Source organism: Cuculus canorus, chromosome 2 (assembly GCF_017976375.1).
Source record: "Cuculus canorus isolate bCucCan1 chromosome 2, bCucCan1.pri, whole genome shotgun sequence".
Taxonomy (NCBI): domain Eukaryota; kingdom Metazoa; phylum Chordata; class Aves; order Cuculiformes; family Cuculidae; genus Cuculus; species Cuculus canorus.
The window spans coordinates 62,292,515-62,305,298 of NC_071402.1; the positions used below are offsets into that span (position 1 = coordinate 62,292,515).

Genomic DNA, 12,784 nt, shown 5'->3' on the forward strand with positions numbered 1-12,784 from the left:
TCACACAGAAAGAAAGTGAAACGTTGATGTTGGAAGTTAATGAATCTAGTAGCACAGAGAACATTATCGAGACTGGATAATATGATCTAACAGCTTTCTCTCTTCTTATCCTCCCCGTAAAGAATGTATGGAAGTCAGTTATGTGGCATGATTCTAACATCTGTCCTACCCCATAATGGTAATTTGTATAAGTAATGGAAACAGGTTAAATACTTCCATTCTAATGTTGCCAGCAGGGATGAAAATGAACATTTCAATGAAATAATCTCGACAGAGCAGGGAGAGGAGGGGTGGATGGACTGATTCATCTCCAGCTCTCTTTGGTGATGTGAACACTAATGAGAATGCTTGAATATATAGTTTATCAGATAGAAGGGGAAGAGCAAGTAAATTTCTCAGATTAGAATCACTATGAAAATATACCCGCATGCAAGCTGTTTCGTTCTCCGCTTGCCAGTGTTGGCTAATAATTTGCAGCATTCATTTTAAGGGGATAGGGGAGAGAAGAGAAGGAGGTGAAGAATCTTTTTGTTGGTTTCTAATGGGATGCCTTTAAGGGTCATCACTCAACCTGCTAGAAGCACAGAGGTTGTTCTTGTTACAGTACCTTATCTACTTTTCAGACTCATTGCATTAGAATTAAAGGGTAGGCAGTTCCAGTATTTTGCCCCCCATTTTGGCTGCAATTAGAAATGAAATACACAAACCGCTTTAGTAAGGTTATTTGGTCGACCGGTTGTGCAGCTACTCAGTCATTGTTGTAAGTAACCCATATTTTTCTACGGTAGTGACATTGTAATGCAGACGTACAGAGAGATTCGTAGCATCTGTGCCAGAATTTTGTATGAACATTTGTATATACTAATATAGGAAATTCACAGATCGTCCAGCAGGCATGTTAACCTCTCACAATGTGAGATTTTGTAAAACTCTTATGACTCGCTCTTCTGGAAACTTATCTGTAAATGGTTTAATTTTTTTGTCTCTCTAATTTTTCTGTAATGAGGGAGATGTGTGGCTATAGGTTGTCTTTTCTATCTGTACTTTTTTGCCTGAGATGTGAAATGTGTTCTTGTGTGCAGTGGAAGTCGCTCCCAGCCTACAGTTCAGTTTGTGCAAGGTGACAGCATGGGTTGTGAAAACTTCTCCAGCTGCTGTCTCCTGTTGGCTGGGTAAATATTAGAAGCTGTGGAAATACATCTGTTGAAGAATGATGAACATTCACATTGTACCACTATTGTTTAGTCCCAGAGTAGGCCCTGATTTAGTAACGAATTTTAGACGTAAACCCATTCCTATTTATTGAAACTATGAAATATGTATTTCAGTGAAAATTATTTCAAGTATTCAATTGCTTTACTGAATTGGGGCCTTCAATACTTAGGTGTTTCTCCTGAATAAATGTATTTATTTGGAGGATTTAAAATCGTGTCTTTGAAGAGTTTACTGCATTTAATTTTGCAGACTGTTAAAACCAAATACAATCGTTACTTTTTTGTCCTTTTCAAAATAGTGTGTTCAATGCTGAATCTCTTTTGGAATGGAAAAGAATAGCTCTGTAGAAACAGACTCCTTCAAAAGCACTGGTACGAGGTTACAGAAAGGTTTTATGTGAGAATATTTATATTTTTAGCCACATCCTTACATTTTGGGTCTCCGTCTGCTTTTTCAAACAATAGATGTGTATTTATAGTGTAAATAGTCTCACTAAGCAAACACAATGTGCTGTGCTACTCACATGTGCAATATATAGCGTCTCGTGTCCACTTAGATTAGAATGCACAGCTTTTAACACTGCTCAAAGATGGCAGTATATCTATGTGAAGCATTGGCATTCAGAAGCCTCATTTTATAGGTAAAAAATATTAGCAAGACTTAATAAGAAGAAATACAAACTGCTCCCCCTAATTTTTAGTTGCCTGGGATTTGAAGATTTTTCCTTCCTTGTCCAATGTGTATTTGCTAGAGCCTATGTATACACAAATGCAAAAGAAAAGCTGATATTGTATTCTGCAATTTTTTCTGCTTTGGATATAGTTTTCGTTGATGAGGATCACTGCTTATACCAGCTCTTGGTGTTTCTGTGTGGTTTCAGGATAAGTAAACCAGCAGAGTCAGTGCAGATGCGGGAGTATCTGGAGAAGATGGCAGAAAGTTTTTTGGTCTCAAAAAGATATGCTGTCTCTCTGTTGAGCTGCCTATTATAATTCAGCGAGAGAATCTGAACAATTCACATTTTTACTTAACGTAGAATAATATTACTTGTTTCTGCAAGTAATTATAATAGGAACATTTTTGCTATGTTAAAATTCTGAAGCTTACTTATTTGTCAAATTTCTGTGAGAATTTTAGTAAAACATATATGTTTTTAGAAATTAACAGTCTTCATTTTGTATGCTTCTGAATTATGCCTAACAGAAACTTTTTCAGTTAGAGAATTGCACTGGCCTTGTAAAATACTGTATGTTGAGTGTGCAGCTATTCATCTTATAAACATTAGTAGTCTTGAATGAGAAGGTATTGTGAGTATCCTATGGTTACTAAAGGAGTTAAATAACATTTTGATTGCCGTGATAGAAATTAAGCATTTCAGATAAATTACTCTCTTTTTGGTTAAGAGGCATTATTTCTTTGTGTTATTTCAGATAACTGTACAAACATGTAGATGCGCACATCATGTAAATTAATTTTTTTTTCAGAATCTGGCTTAAATTCTGAAATCAGAAAATCAGAGTCCAGGCCAATTGTGCATTCTTATTTTTTACATTGCAGTATATATTGGTAAGAGACTGAATTCAATTGTGTAGTAGTCTCAGCAGAACCTAAGACTGGGAAAGTAAGTCGAAGATGGATATTTCACCCTAACGCTCAGTTTCTTTGCTTTGACAGTTTAACAGTGACCTTTCATGTAGTTTTAACATTTCCTGTGTGGTTTAGCTCCTTTTATTTTTATGGTATGGTGCAAAAGCATGAGAATAAAGAAAATATGCTGTCATAAATAAATAAAGGAAAATAAAAGACAGGACAGTGGCTCAACTAGAGTTTCTACTTAAGCAGATATTTATATGTTTACGTATAGCAATTATAAGAATATTTATGCAATTTAGAATTAAGTAATAAAGAGATGTAAGCAGATATTTCAAATGGAATTACAAAATGCTGTATCAACTATAGCAACATTCAGCATCTCATAGCAATGTCTTACATCTATTTAAAATATTGGAATGTGAAAATTAGAGAAAACTAGCATAGTTCCACTGAGGTTAGGAAGAAGGTAGCTGTTCATAAAAGCTCAGAACGTGACCCTCCTCAGTTTTCAGCTTTTACTTGGCAATTGTCTGCTGATCATTGCTAAATTCTGGATTTTTTTAAAAATAAAAATGCTAGATGGTAACTGTCCGTTTTTATGCATAATTTATTTTTTGTTTGAAACTAATTTCAGAATCAGAAACCATAGTATTCTATAAATGTTCTTTATTGTTCTGAAAGTTGTCTTTTACTGTTATGTGACTGAATACAGGTGTGGTTAATGAGAGAGCCAAGAGATCTTAGAGTGTAGCTGCAGGAGCGATTCTACTTACGTACCTAGAATTCACAACTGCAGTGGTACTATCATGCTCAAATACCTGCAGAGTGTTTCAGCAGCAGCATTACTGCAACACTGACTGACTTCTTAGTTCTTTTACTATTTCTGTATTTTATTCTTCATTTTATGGACAAAATGCATTTTAAGAATTTTTTTTTTTCTGTTTTCTTGGCATCTTCCTGCCTTTGGCTCCAGGATGATTTCTGTAGTGATTTTGATTGTGCTTGATACTCCCCAGTCCTTTAAAATATATTAGAAAACACCTGAGATTGAGGCAGTCTGTAAGGAATTGGATCCTGCTTAACAGTTTTTTTAAAGACTAAAAAATCGAATTCCCTTCTGAAAAAAAATTGACTCTTAGAGGAGAGATAAAAGATGCAGTGGGCATCTTAAGTGAGCATCAGCACTACCCTGGTACTAGGTGGGCCACTGTTCTACTTTATCTTAAAAGATCAGACTGAAGTAGTTAGGTGCTGCATTAAGACTGAATTGCAAATGTGACTGCAGAATGCAGTTTTGGCCATAATATTTTTGTAAAATAAAAAGATATGTTTCAAAAAGTGATTGTATACGGTAAGAGTAGATTCTTTATCAGAAAAGAAGTTTCAGAATATATTAGCAGCTGTGTACAAAAAGGTCAGCTTGTACTTATACCCTCCTCCAAACTGAAGAAGACCTCAGCTTAGTTAACACGATAATATGTATTTTCTTGATATCACATGGGAACAGAAGTGCCTCTTTTTTCTGGCTTTCTTTCAGTATTGTACCATGGAAGGACAGCCCACATTTCAGCATTACTTGCTGCACAGTTCACCTGATGAGGCATTTTTTTGTTTGATCACTGAAAATTCTTCACAATCCATATTTTCTATCTTGACATGCTTATAGATGATCTACATTCCATTATCATTGTGATTTTTTTAAGCTTCTTTAACAAAACTGGAGGGAAATGTGTACAAGTATATTTTCTGCTTTGCAATGAAAGTGTACATTTATCACTTAGGTACATGGAAGCCACTTCTGTGAATTGGGCCCTTGGAGTAAATGTGTTTTGATGTAATGGCCATCTGCTCATGAATATCACATTTGCTAGTTTAAAAAATAGTTGATATAGATAAACACATAGTTTGCTAAGATTGTAGTTTCACCAGGTGGCAATACAATAGCAAAGTTTTGTATTTACTATAAGCCAATAATCAAGCTGGGATGGAGGTCTCAAGTTTTTTGTTTGTTGCTTTTAAAAATTGATCTCTAACATTTAGTTCCTCGCTGCTGTTTTAAAAATGGTAAATGCAGGATCCACATCAGATCATAACAGGAGGCCAAGTATATCCTTGCCGTTTCAGAAAACAGTTTTAGTCTTGCTTCTCTTTTCATCTTGTAAAAATGGAAGCTGTTCTTCTGTCAAATGGAACTAGTACAGCCACCAGGAGACCCCGGAACAGCTGACCTGTCATGCTTTGCCCTGTATGGCTCCATTAGAGTCAGGTATCAGTGACACAGAAGTGGTCCTTGAAGCTGTAGCTAAAGCCAGTTTTCCAGAAAAGACAGCCCTGATGAGATGGAGTTGGTCAGTCCAGTGGTTCTGAGTGCCTAAGTCTGAGGGGTGCAGGTCAGCAGTTATGTGCTGTGCATACATAGGGCAATAAATGTAGCTCAGTACCAGGCCATTTTTTAAGTTGATAAAAACTGGTTTAGTAGGCTCTTTGTTTCATTTTGGTTTTGATGTTATGGTATCTACTGTGGTCCTGGCACATATTTTACTGCTGAAGTCAAAGTTTATTCTTAGATAGCACTGATATCAAACTGTAACCAGGACAGAGTATGTGGATTTATAGGTGGAGTCTGTGAGTGATGGTGAGTTTGATTTCTGGATGTATCTTCAAAATTTGTCTTTATGGTTACTGCTTTTTGTACAGAAGACAGCAATGATGTAAAATGTGCGTGTTCGATAACTTTGTCTTGTTTTGCCTCCCCTCTCCCCTCCTGTATTTTAGCATATGTTCCTGAGGAGGAATTGAAAGCAGCAGAAATAGATGAAGACAGCGTGGAAGATGATGGGCTGTCTCTGGACATCCAGGAGAATGAGTATTTGTGCAATGAAGAAGCAGAGATCAAAGAGGCTCAAAGCTACCAGAACTCCCCAGTTAGCACTGCAACTAATCAGGATGCAGGCTATGGTTCACCGTTTAGTGAAAACAGCGATCAGTTGGCCCATTTCAAAAGCACTTCCTCTAAAGAAGAGAAAGAGGATCCTCAGTGCACAGACAATGTTTCCTATCCACAGGACAGCTTGGCACAAATAAAAGCTGTGTATGCAAATTTGCTTTCAGAGACTTGCTGGTCCAGTTTAGCTTTGGACTTAAAGAAATCCAATCCAACCACCAGCAACAACGGAATCAGCCAGAATGAAAACACCACCAGTACTGACACCAATGCCAATTCCCAGAGTACTAGTACTACCAGTACCACTAGTACCAGTACAACTACCAGTACTACTAGTAACAGTAATAGTAACAGTGGTGGCTCAGGTTATGACTGGCACCAAGCTGCATTAGCTAAAACTTTGCAGCAGACCTCCTCATATGGACTTCTCCCAGAGCCTAGTCTTTTCAGCACAGTGCAGCTTTACCGGCAAAACAATAAACTTTATGGGTCTGTGTTCACTGGTGCCAGCAAGTTCCGATGCAAAGACTGCAGTGCAGCCTATGACACACTGGTGGAGCTAACAGTGCACATGAATGAAACTGGACATTACCGTGATGACAACAGAGATAAAGAAGCTGATAAGACCAAACGGTGGTCTAAGCCTAGAAAACGGTCACTTATGGAAATGGAAGGCAAAGAGGATGCCCAAAAAGTGCTGAAGTGCATGTACTGTGGGCATTCATTTGAGTCTTTGCAAGACCTCAGTGTCCATATGATAAAAACAAAGCATTACCAGAAAGTGCCTCTGAAGGAGCCAGTACCAGCCATCACTAAATTGGTCCCTTCTACCAAAAAGCGAGCACTTCAGGACTTAGCTTCACCTTGTTCACCTGAGCCAACGGGGATTGCTGCAGAAGCTTCACTGGGTGAGTCTGCAAAGGATCAGAAAACTGCCAACCCCTATGTGACTCCAAACAATCGCTATGGCTATCAAAATGGTGCCAGCTACACTTGGCAGTTTGAGGCACGCAAAGCCCAAATACTGAAGTGCATGGAATGTGGCAGTTCCCATGACACTTTGCAGCAACTCACTGCTCACATGATGGTCACTGGTCATTTCTTGAAGGTCACCAATTCTGCTTCTAAAAAAGGCAAACAGCTAGTATTGGACCCTGTGGTGGAGGAGAAGATACAGTCTATACCTCTTCCACCCACCACCCACACAAGGCTACCAGCCTCCAACATTAAAAAGCAACCTGATTCTCCAGCAGGCTCCACAAACTCTGATGAAAAGAAAGACCTAGAGAAGGAAAAGGTGGTGGTCACTGAAACAGAGAAAAAAATTAAAGAAGAGAATGAGGACTCTACAGAGAAATTTGAGCCAACAACTTTGTATCAGTACCTCAGAGAGGAGGACTTAGATGATAGTCCTAAAGGCGGAATAGACATATTGAAATCCCTGGAGAACACAGTGACAACAGCTATCAGCAAAGCTCAGAATGGAGCTCCTTCCTGGGGAGGATATCCCAGTATTCATGCAGCTTACCAGCTCCCGGGAACGGTCAAACCCCTTCAGCCTGCAGTGCAGAGTGTTCAAATGCAGCCGTCTTACGCCAGCAGTGTAAAATCACTGTCATCAGAACACAATGCACTCATCCATTCCCCAGGCGATCTTACACCCCCACCTCACAAGAGCAATGTATCTGCTATGGAAGAACTGGTGGAGAAAGTTACAGGTAAAATCAGCGTGAAGAAGGAAGAAAAGCCTTTGGAGAAAGAGAAGAGTTCTCCAGTCAAACCTATGTCACCTGCTGCTAAAGAAAACAAGGACTTTCCAAAAGCAGAAGAAACAAATAACAAACAGCAGCAGAAGAAGAGCTCTGAGACAGAAGTTCAGAAGGTCAAAAAAGATAGTCCAGCAGAAGCACATATGCCAAATGGTACAGAGCCACTTAAAGCAAAGGTTGCAAATGGCTGTAACAATTTAGGAATAATCACAGATCATTCGCCTGAGCCATCCTTCATTAATCCTTTGAGCGCTTTACAGTCCATTATGAATACCCACTTAGGCAAAATTTCAAAGCCAGTAAGTCCCTCTCTGGACCCTTTGGCCATGCTGTACAAGATTAGCAACAGCATGTTGGACAAACCCATTTACCCAACGACACCGGTCAAGCAGGCTGATGCTATTGATCGGTATTACTATGAAAACAGTGATCAACCTATTGATTTAACTAAGTCAAAAAACAAACCTCTTGTTTCCAGTGTGGCTGACTCTGCCTCATCCCCTTTAAGGGAGAGTGCCCTGCTGGATATTTCAGATATGGTGAAGAACCTTACAGGGCGTTTGACACCCAAGTCGTCAACTCCGTCTACTGTGTCAGAGAAGTCTGATGCTGACGGGAGCAGTTTTGAGGAAGCTCTGGATGAACTGTCACCAGTACACAAGAGGAAGGGCAGACAGTCCAACTGGAACCCTCAGCATCTTCTAATCCTTCAAGCCCAGTTTGCTTCCAGCTTGAGGGAGACCCCAGAAGGCAAATATATTATGTCGGACCTAGGCCCACAGGAGCGGGTACACATCTCTAAGTTTACTGGTCTTTCCATGACCACAATTAGCCACTGGCTGGCCAATGTGAAGTATCAGTTAAGGAGGACAGGTGGAACTAAATTTTTAAAGAACTTGGACACAGGGCATCCTGTTTTCTTTTGCAATGATTGTGCCTCTCAGTTCAGGACTGCTTCTACATACATAAGTCACTTAGAGACACACCTTGGGTTTAGTTTGAAGGATCTGTCAAAGTTGCCACTTAATCAGATTCAAGAACAGCAGAATGTTTCAAAAGTCCTCGCAAACAAGACTTTGGGCTCACTTGGAATTGCTGAGGAGGACTTAGGCTCCACGTTCCAGTGTAAGCTCTGTAACCGAACTTTTGCAAGCAAGCATGCAGTCAAACTGCACCTTAGTAAAACACATGGCAAGTCCCCAGAGGACCATCTGATCTATGTAACTGAGTTAGAAAAACAATAGCGTCCAGGTAAGCAGCCAGGTATGCAAGTGATCACGGGAACATTGCACTAAACTTCTTCATAGTACTGCACTAGGCCTGACCTGAGCCTCTGAAATCAGTCTTACTTTTGTTGCTGAACTGCCTATCTGGACCTTGGTTTTTCTTACACTTATTTTGTAGTTATATTTATATGCTCTTTGTCTGATCTGTGCATGGTTATTTTTTGTTCCTGTTTTTATTTTTTGTGAGTCAAAGTCTGACCTTTATTTTCAACATCTGTCCTTGATGTTAAGCTATCTTTTGTAGAATATAGTGGGAGACACTATTGAGAGACATTAATTTAGCCGTAAAGAAAGACACAAAGAACAATGATAAAGAGACATCCTAAAATTGCAAAGTTGCCATGACAATAAAGGTCACAGAACCTGGTAGTGTCAAGTTTTAACCCTCTGAGAACTGTAATAGCATTTCTGTGCCTTTCCTAGTGACTAAATAAGTAAATAAGGAAAAACAAAACAAACAAAAGGCTTGAAGGCATTTCATTCAAATAAAAGCTGTGTCGGAAGCAGAACTTAATTTTTTTAAATGAATGAGCTTTTTTTTTTTTTTTTTTTTTTTAATGCAGAACTGGTTTGTGAAGAAATTGTGCATGCAGTCCTTGGAAGAAGGAGAGCTGTGTAGTACTCAATGGGTTAGGAAGCCACAACTGTATAAGTTAAATACTAATTAACAAAAAAAAGCAAACCAATTTGCCACTATGCCCAAACCCGCTGGATGCTGAGAATTGCCATTTTTTGGCAAAAAAAAAAAAAAAAAAAAGTATGCAAGCTGTTATTTAAAACAAGTGTAAAAATGCTCTTTTGTTTCTTTTTTTTTTTTCCTGTAAAATACTGCAGTTTATAGTTATTTACAAATGTTAAGCTTTGGTACAAGCTGACCTTTCTATAGTGTGCTGCATTGGTAAATGAAAACAGAAAAAATGGGGCAAATGTTGGATTCTGTTCCTTGTAAATTGCCAGCATCAGCTTAAAAGAATACATGTTACATATCGTACCATTTTAAACTGTTCAACTTTCTTTGTACCTTCTGGCTGTATGCTTTCTCTTTTAACTTTTTATATTGTCATTTTATATTCGATTTCTGTGTATATAATGTAAAACCACACTTTTTGAATAAAATTTAGTTCCTGCAGCTTGATATAAATAGAGAAATTTTACTGGCACCTGCATCTTTCCAGATGCATGTACTTAAAGGAACTATCTGACAAAAAAAATAAATAAATAAAAAGAAAGCAAGCAATGCACTATGAATTATACATTTTGATGTTTTATCATTAATATTGTACAGTACATTTTGGTTCACACAATTAAATCCACTGTTTTCTCAAGTGTAAAATAAACCCACATGCAGTTCTTGATTTACATACATTGTCATGTCGTCATTATATTGCCTTTGAGGTGTTATTCCAGCAATAAGAGGCATCGTTTATATAATCAACCAGCAGAAATCTATTCAAAATCATCTCTCGTGATCTGTATGCTGACATGTTTCATTCGAAGCTGTAATACTAATAACCTCTTAAAAGAGATTTGCACTAGGTACATGCTGCGAAAGGTACAAAATCAGTGGGGCGCCATCAATTAGCAACGGGCATTCTGCTCATCACTGAAGTACAAGAAGGGCTGCAAAGGTTTTGGCCAAGATAATTTTCCTGTGCTGTATGAGTGTGCCCATAGTAATTTTCTGTGTGTATTCAAGGACCATCTCCTCCCTTGCTTCCCAGGCAAAAGACTTTTTGATTTCAACAGTTGCATAGTAAGGGGCTGTGGCTTCTGCCCCTGTAGTCTGTTGAATGCTGCGGTACTTGCCTTTCTGGCAGTGGTGAAGACCTCTGAGGCTTTGACACCAATTTTTACTTGCAGTACAAGAAGGCCGACCTGTGTTTCTCTGTACTTTTTAAATATTACATTTTGAGGTAAGCTGAGTGCTATCATATCAGGTGTTTCCCTTAATCTTTATTTCTGTTCTGTTGAATGCAGATGTCATTTAGTCTGTAAAAGAGAGCTGTCAGAGCCTTCACTACTCTATCTCCTGAGTGCTTTGACAGTTACAGTGTATGAAAGCCTGGGATCTGCTATCCATTACACTTTTTGGAGGGGCTATTAAATATGAGGACCTAGAGGGGTTTGCTTTCACATGGTATTAGTGATACCATTGTGTTATATATACTTCTGTGTACGCATGTATTTTTCTACTCCTCCTCAGTTCTTCTGAAAGTAATTTGAATGCAAGACCTTTGCTTCCAAATACAGCACATTTCTACATTTAATCTTTTCTTTAGTTACAGTCCCAGAAATATCCGTGCATTGTTCTGTTTTCTGCAAGAGCCTGGCACGTCCAGGTCAGATTCATTTACATACTATTTCTAAGGAGTGCAGGAAAGTGCCATGAGTTTTTTTTTTTAAATGCCCCTTACTTTCTTCTCTGCTACATACCTGTGTCCTTCAGGGGATCTAGCCATTTAGATGTTTCAGTTCAATTACTGGATGATTATGTACTTCGGGCCCAAGGGGTGGTGAGGAAGAATAACACTCAGACCTACGGCTGTAATACAGAGTCTTTAAATAATAACCCTTTGAAGTTTTGTGTACTTTACCACGGGCCTGCAAACATGTGATTATAGAATATGCTGTATTACATTGCAGTAGTGGGTGAAAAGGTTGAAAGGGAGAAATAATAGCTCTAAAGTGGATTTGAATCTAATGTAAATCCATTAAAACTCATTTTGAAACATGGCATGTAAAGTGAGTTCTCAACACCAGGTGACTCCCTCGAGGGGTGTTTATGACATTGCTAAATCCGTTCAGTTCTGATAGCTTCAGAATTGGACAATCACTCATCATCTGTGCCAGTGTCTGAAGAAAGTCCATTTAGAATAAACTAGCAGCTTTACCAGGCGACTATGCTGATGTAACACTTTCTAAGACTGAAATATGAAGTAGATGAAAATTTGAGGGCTCCAATGTTTCACTTGCTTAAAAAAATGAAGCACGACGACAGTATGATCTTTATATTCTTTGGATTTTTGCCACTTTTGTTTGAGTATTGTATTTCTGAAAAAATTCCTTTTTAAAAAAATTGCACAGGGTTTAAAAACAAATTATTCTTTCCCTTGCAGTTGCTTTGCAGATTTAATTCTTTATTTCAATAAGATTTCAACAAGATTTCAACAAAGGTAAGTTTGTGCTATGTTATTAGTAGCTACTAAAGCTACTGTGTGGGAGAGACCACATAGCCTTTTAGGACTGGTCTTGAAGAAAAGAGATGCAAGAGCCTTAAAATCCGTAGTAGTCTCTGTAAGCCTATATACCTATTTTGTGATGTATTCAAAATCCACTATATCTGATTCTTCTCACAGATGTATAAAGCTGCATTTTTTTCAGCAGTACATTGCTGGTGTTTACATGTTTGCTTGTATCTATTCTCAGAGGGGAAGATCTTGGTCTGTCTGTTTCCCAGGTTTGATTTCTGCTTCTGTGCACTTTTATGTCTTGCTGTTTTGAAGCTGATGCAAACCACTGGAAATATGAGAGATCTGTGTACTGATGACATTAGTCTTGAATGAAATGACTTTTTTTTTTTTCTTTTTTAATAGCATTTGGTGGGATATTCACTAATGTCTTCTGCAACATAACCTTGTTACGGGTTTCTCTGGGTGGTTATGCAGGTAATAATGACACCAAACATAATCTGTCCTTATCACAGAGGCCACTAAAATGCAATTGCAATTAATTATAAAGGCATAAAAATATACACATTACCTTGCATTAAACTAATCAAGGCATACTGCATCAGCTTCTGCCTGCAATCTCCAAAGCCATCTCAAATTTGATCGTGTGATATTCTTTAAATAATATGGCAGGGGTCCTGGTTAGGAAACCTCCAAGGAGAAGCCAGTTCCCATGTGGAGTGTTCTCGCAGCTCTGTAGGTGTCGGTCTCCTGGCTGATGCAGTATTGAGTTACTCCCCCAGCATGAAA

At 38.4% G+C, this 12,784-nt stretch overlaps 1 protein-coding gene across 1 annotated transcript in view; it reads left to right on the forward strand.

The window, feature by feature from the left end:
• The window catches only part of TSHZ1 (teashirt zinc finger homeobox 1), a 54,012-nt gene extending 43,868 nt beyond the window's left edge, over positions 1-10,144 (forward strand). Inside the window, exon 2 of the mRNA XM_054060183.1 lies at positions 5,584-10,144. Within this exon, the coding sequence (XP_053916158.1) occupies positions 5,584-8,765 (3,182 nt within the window). The 3' untranslated portion in view covers positions 8,766-10,144. The remainder of the gene's footprint in view (positions 1-5,583) is intronic.
• Positions 10,145-12,784: the final 2,640 nt, after the last annotated feature.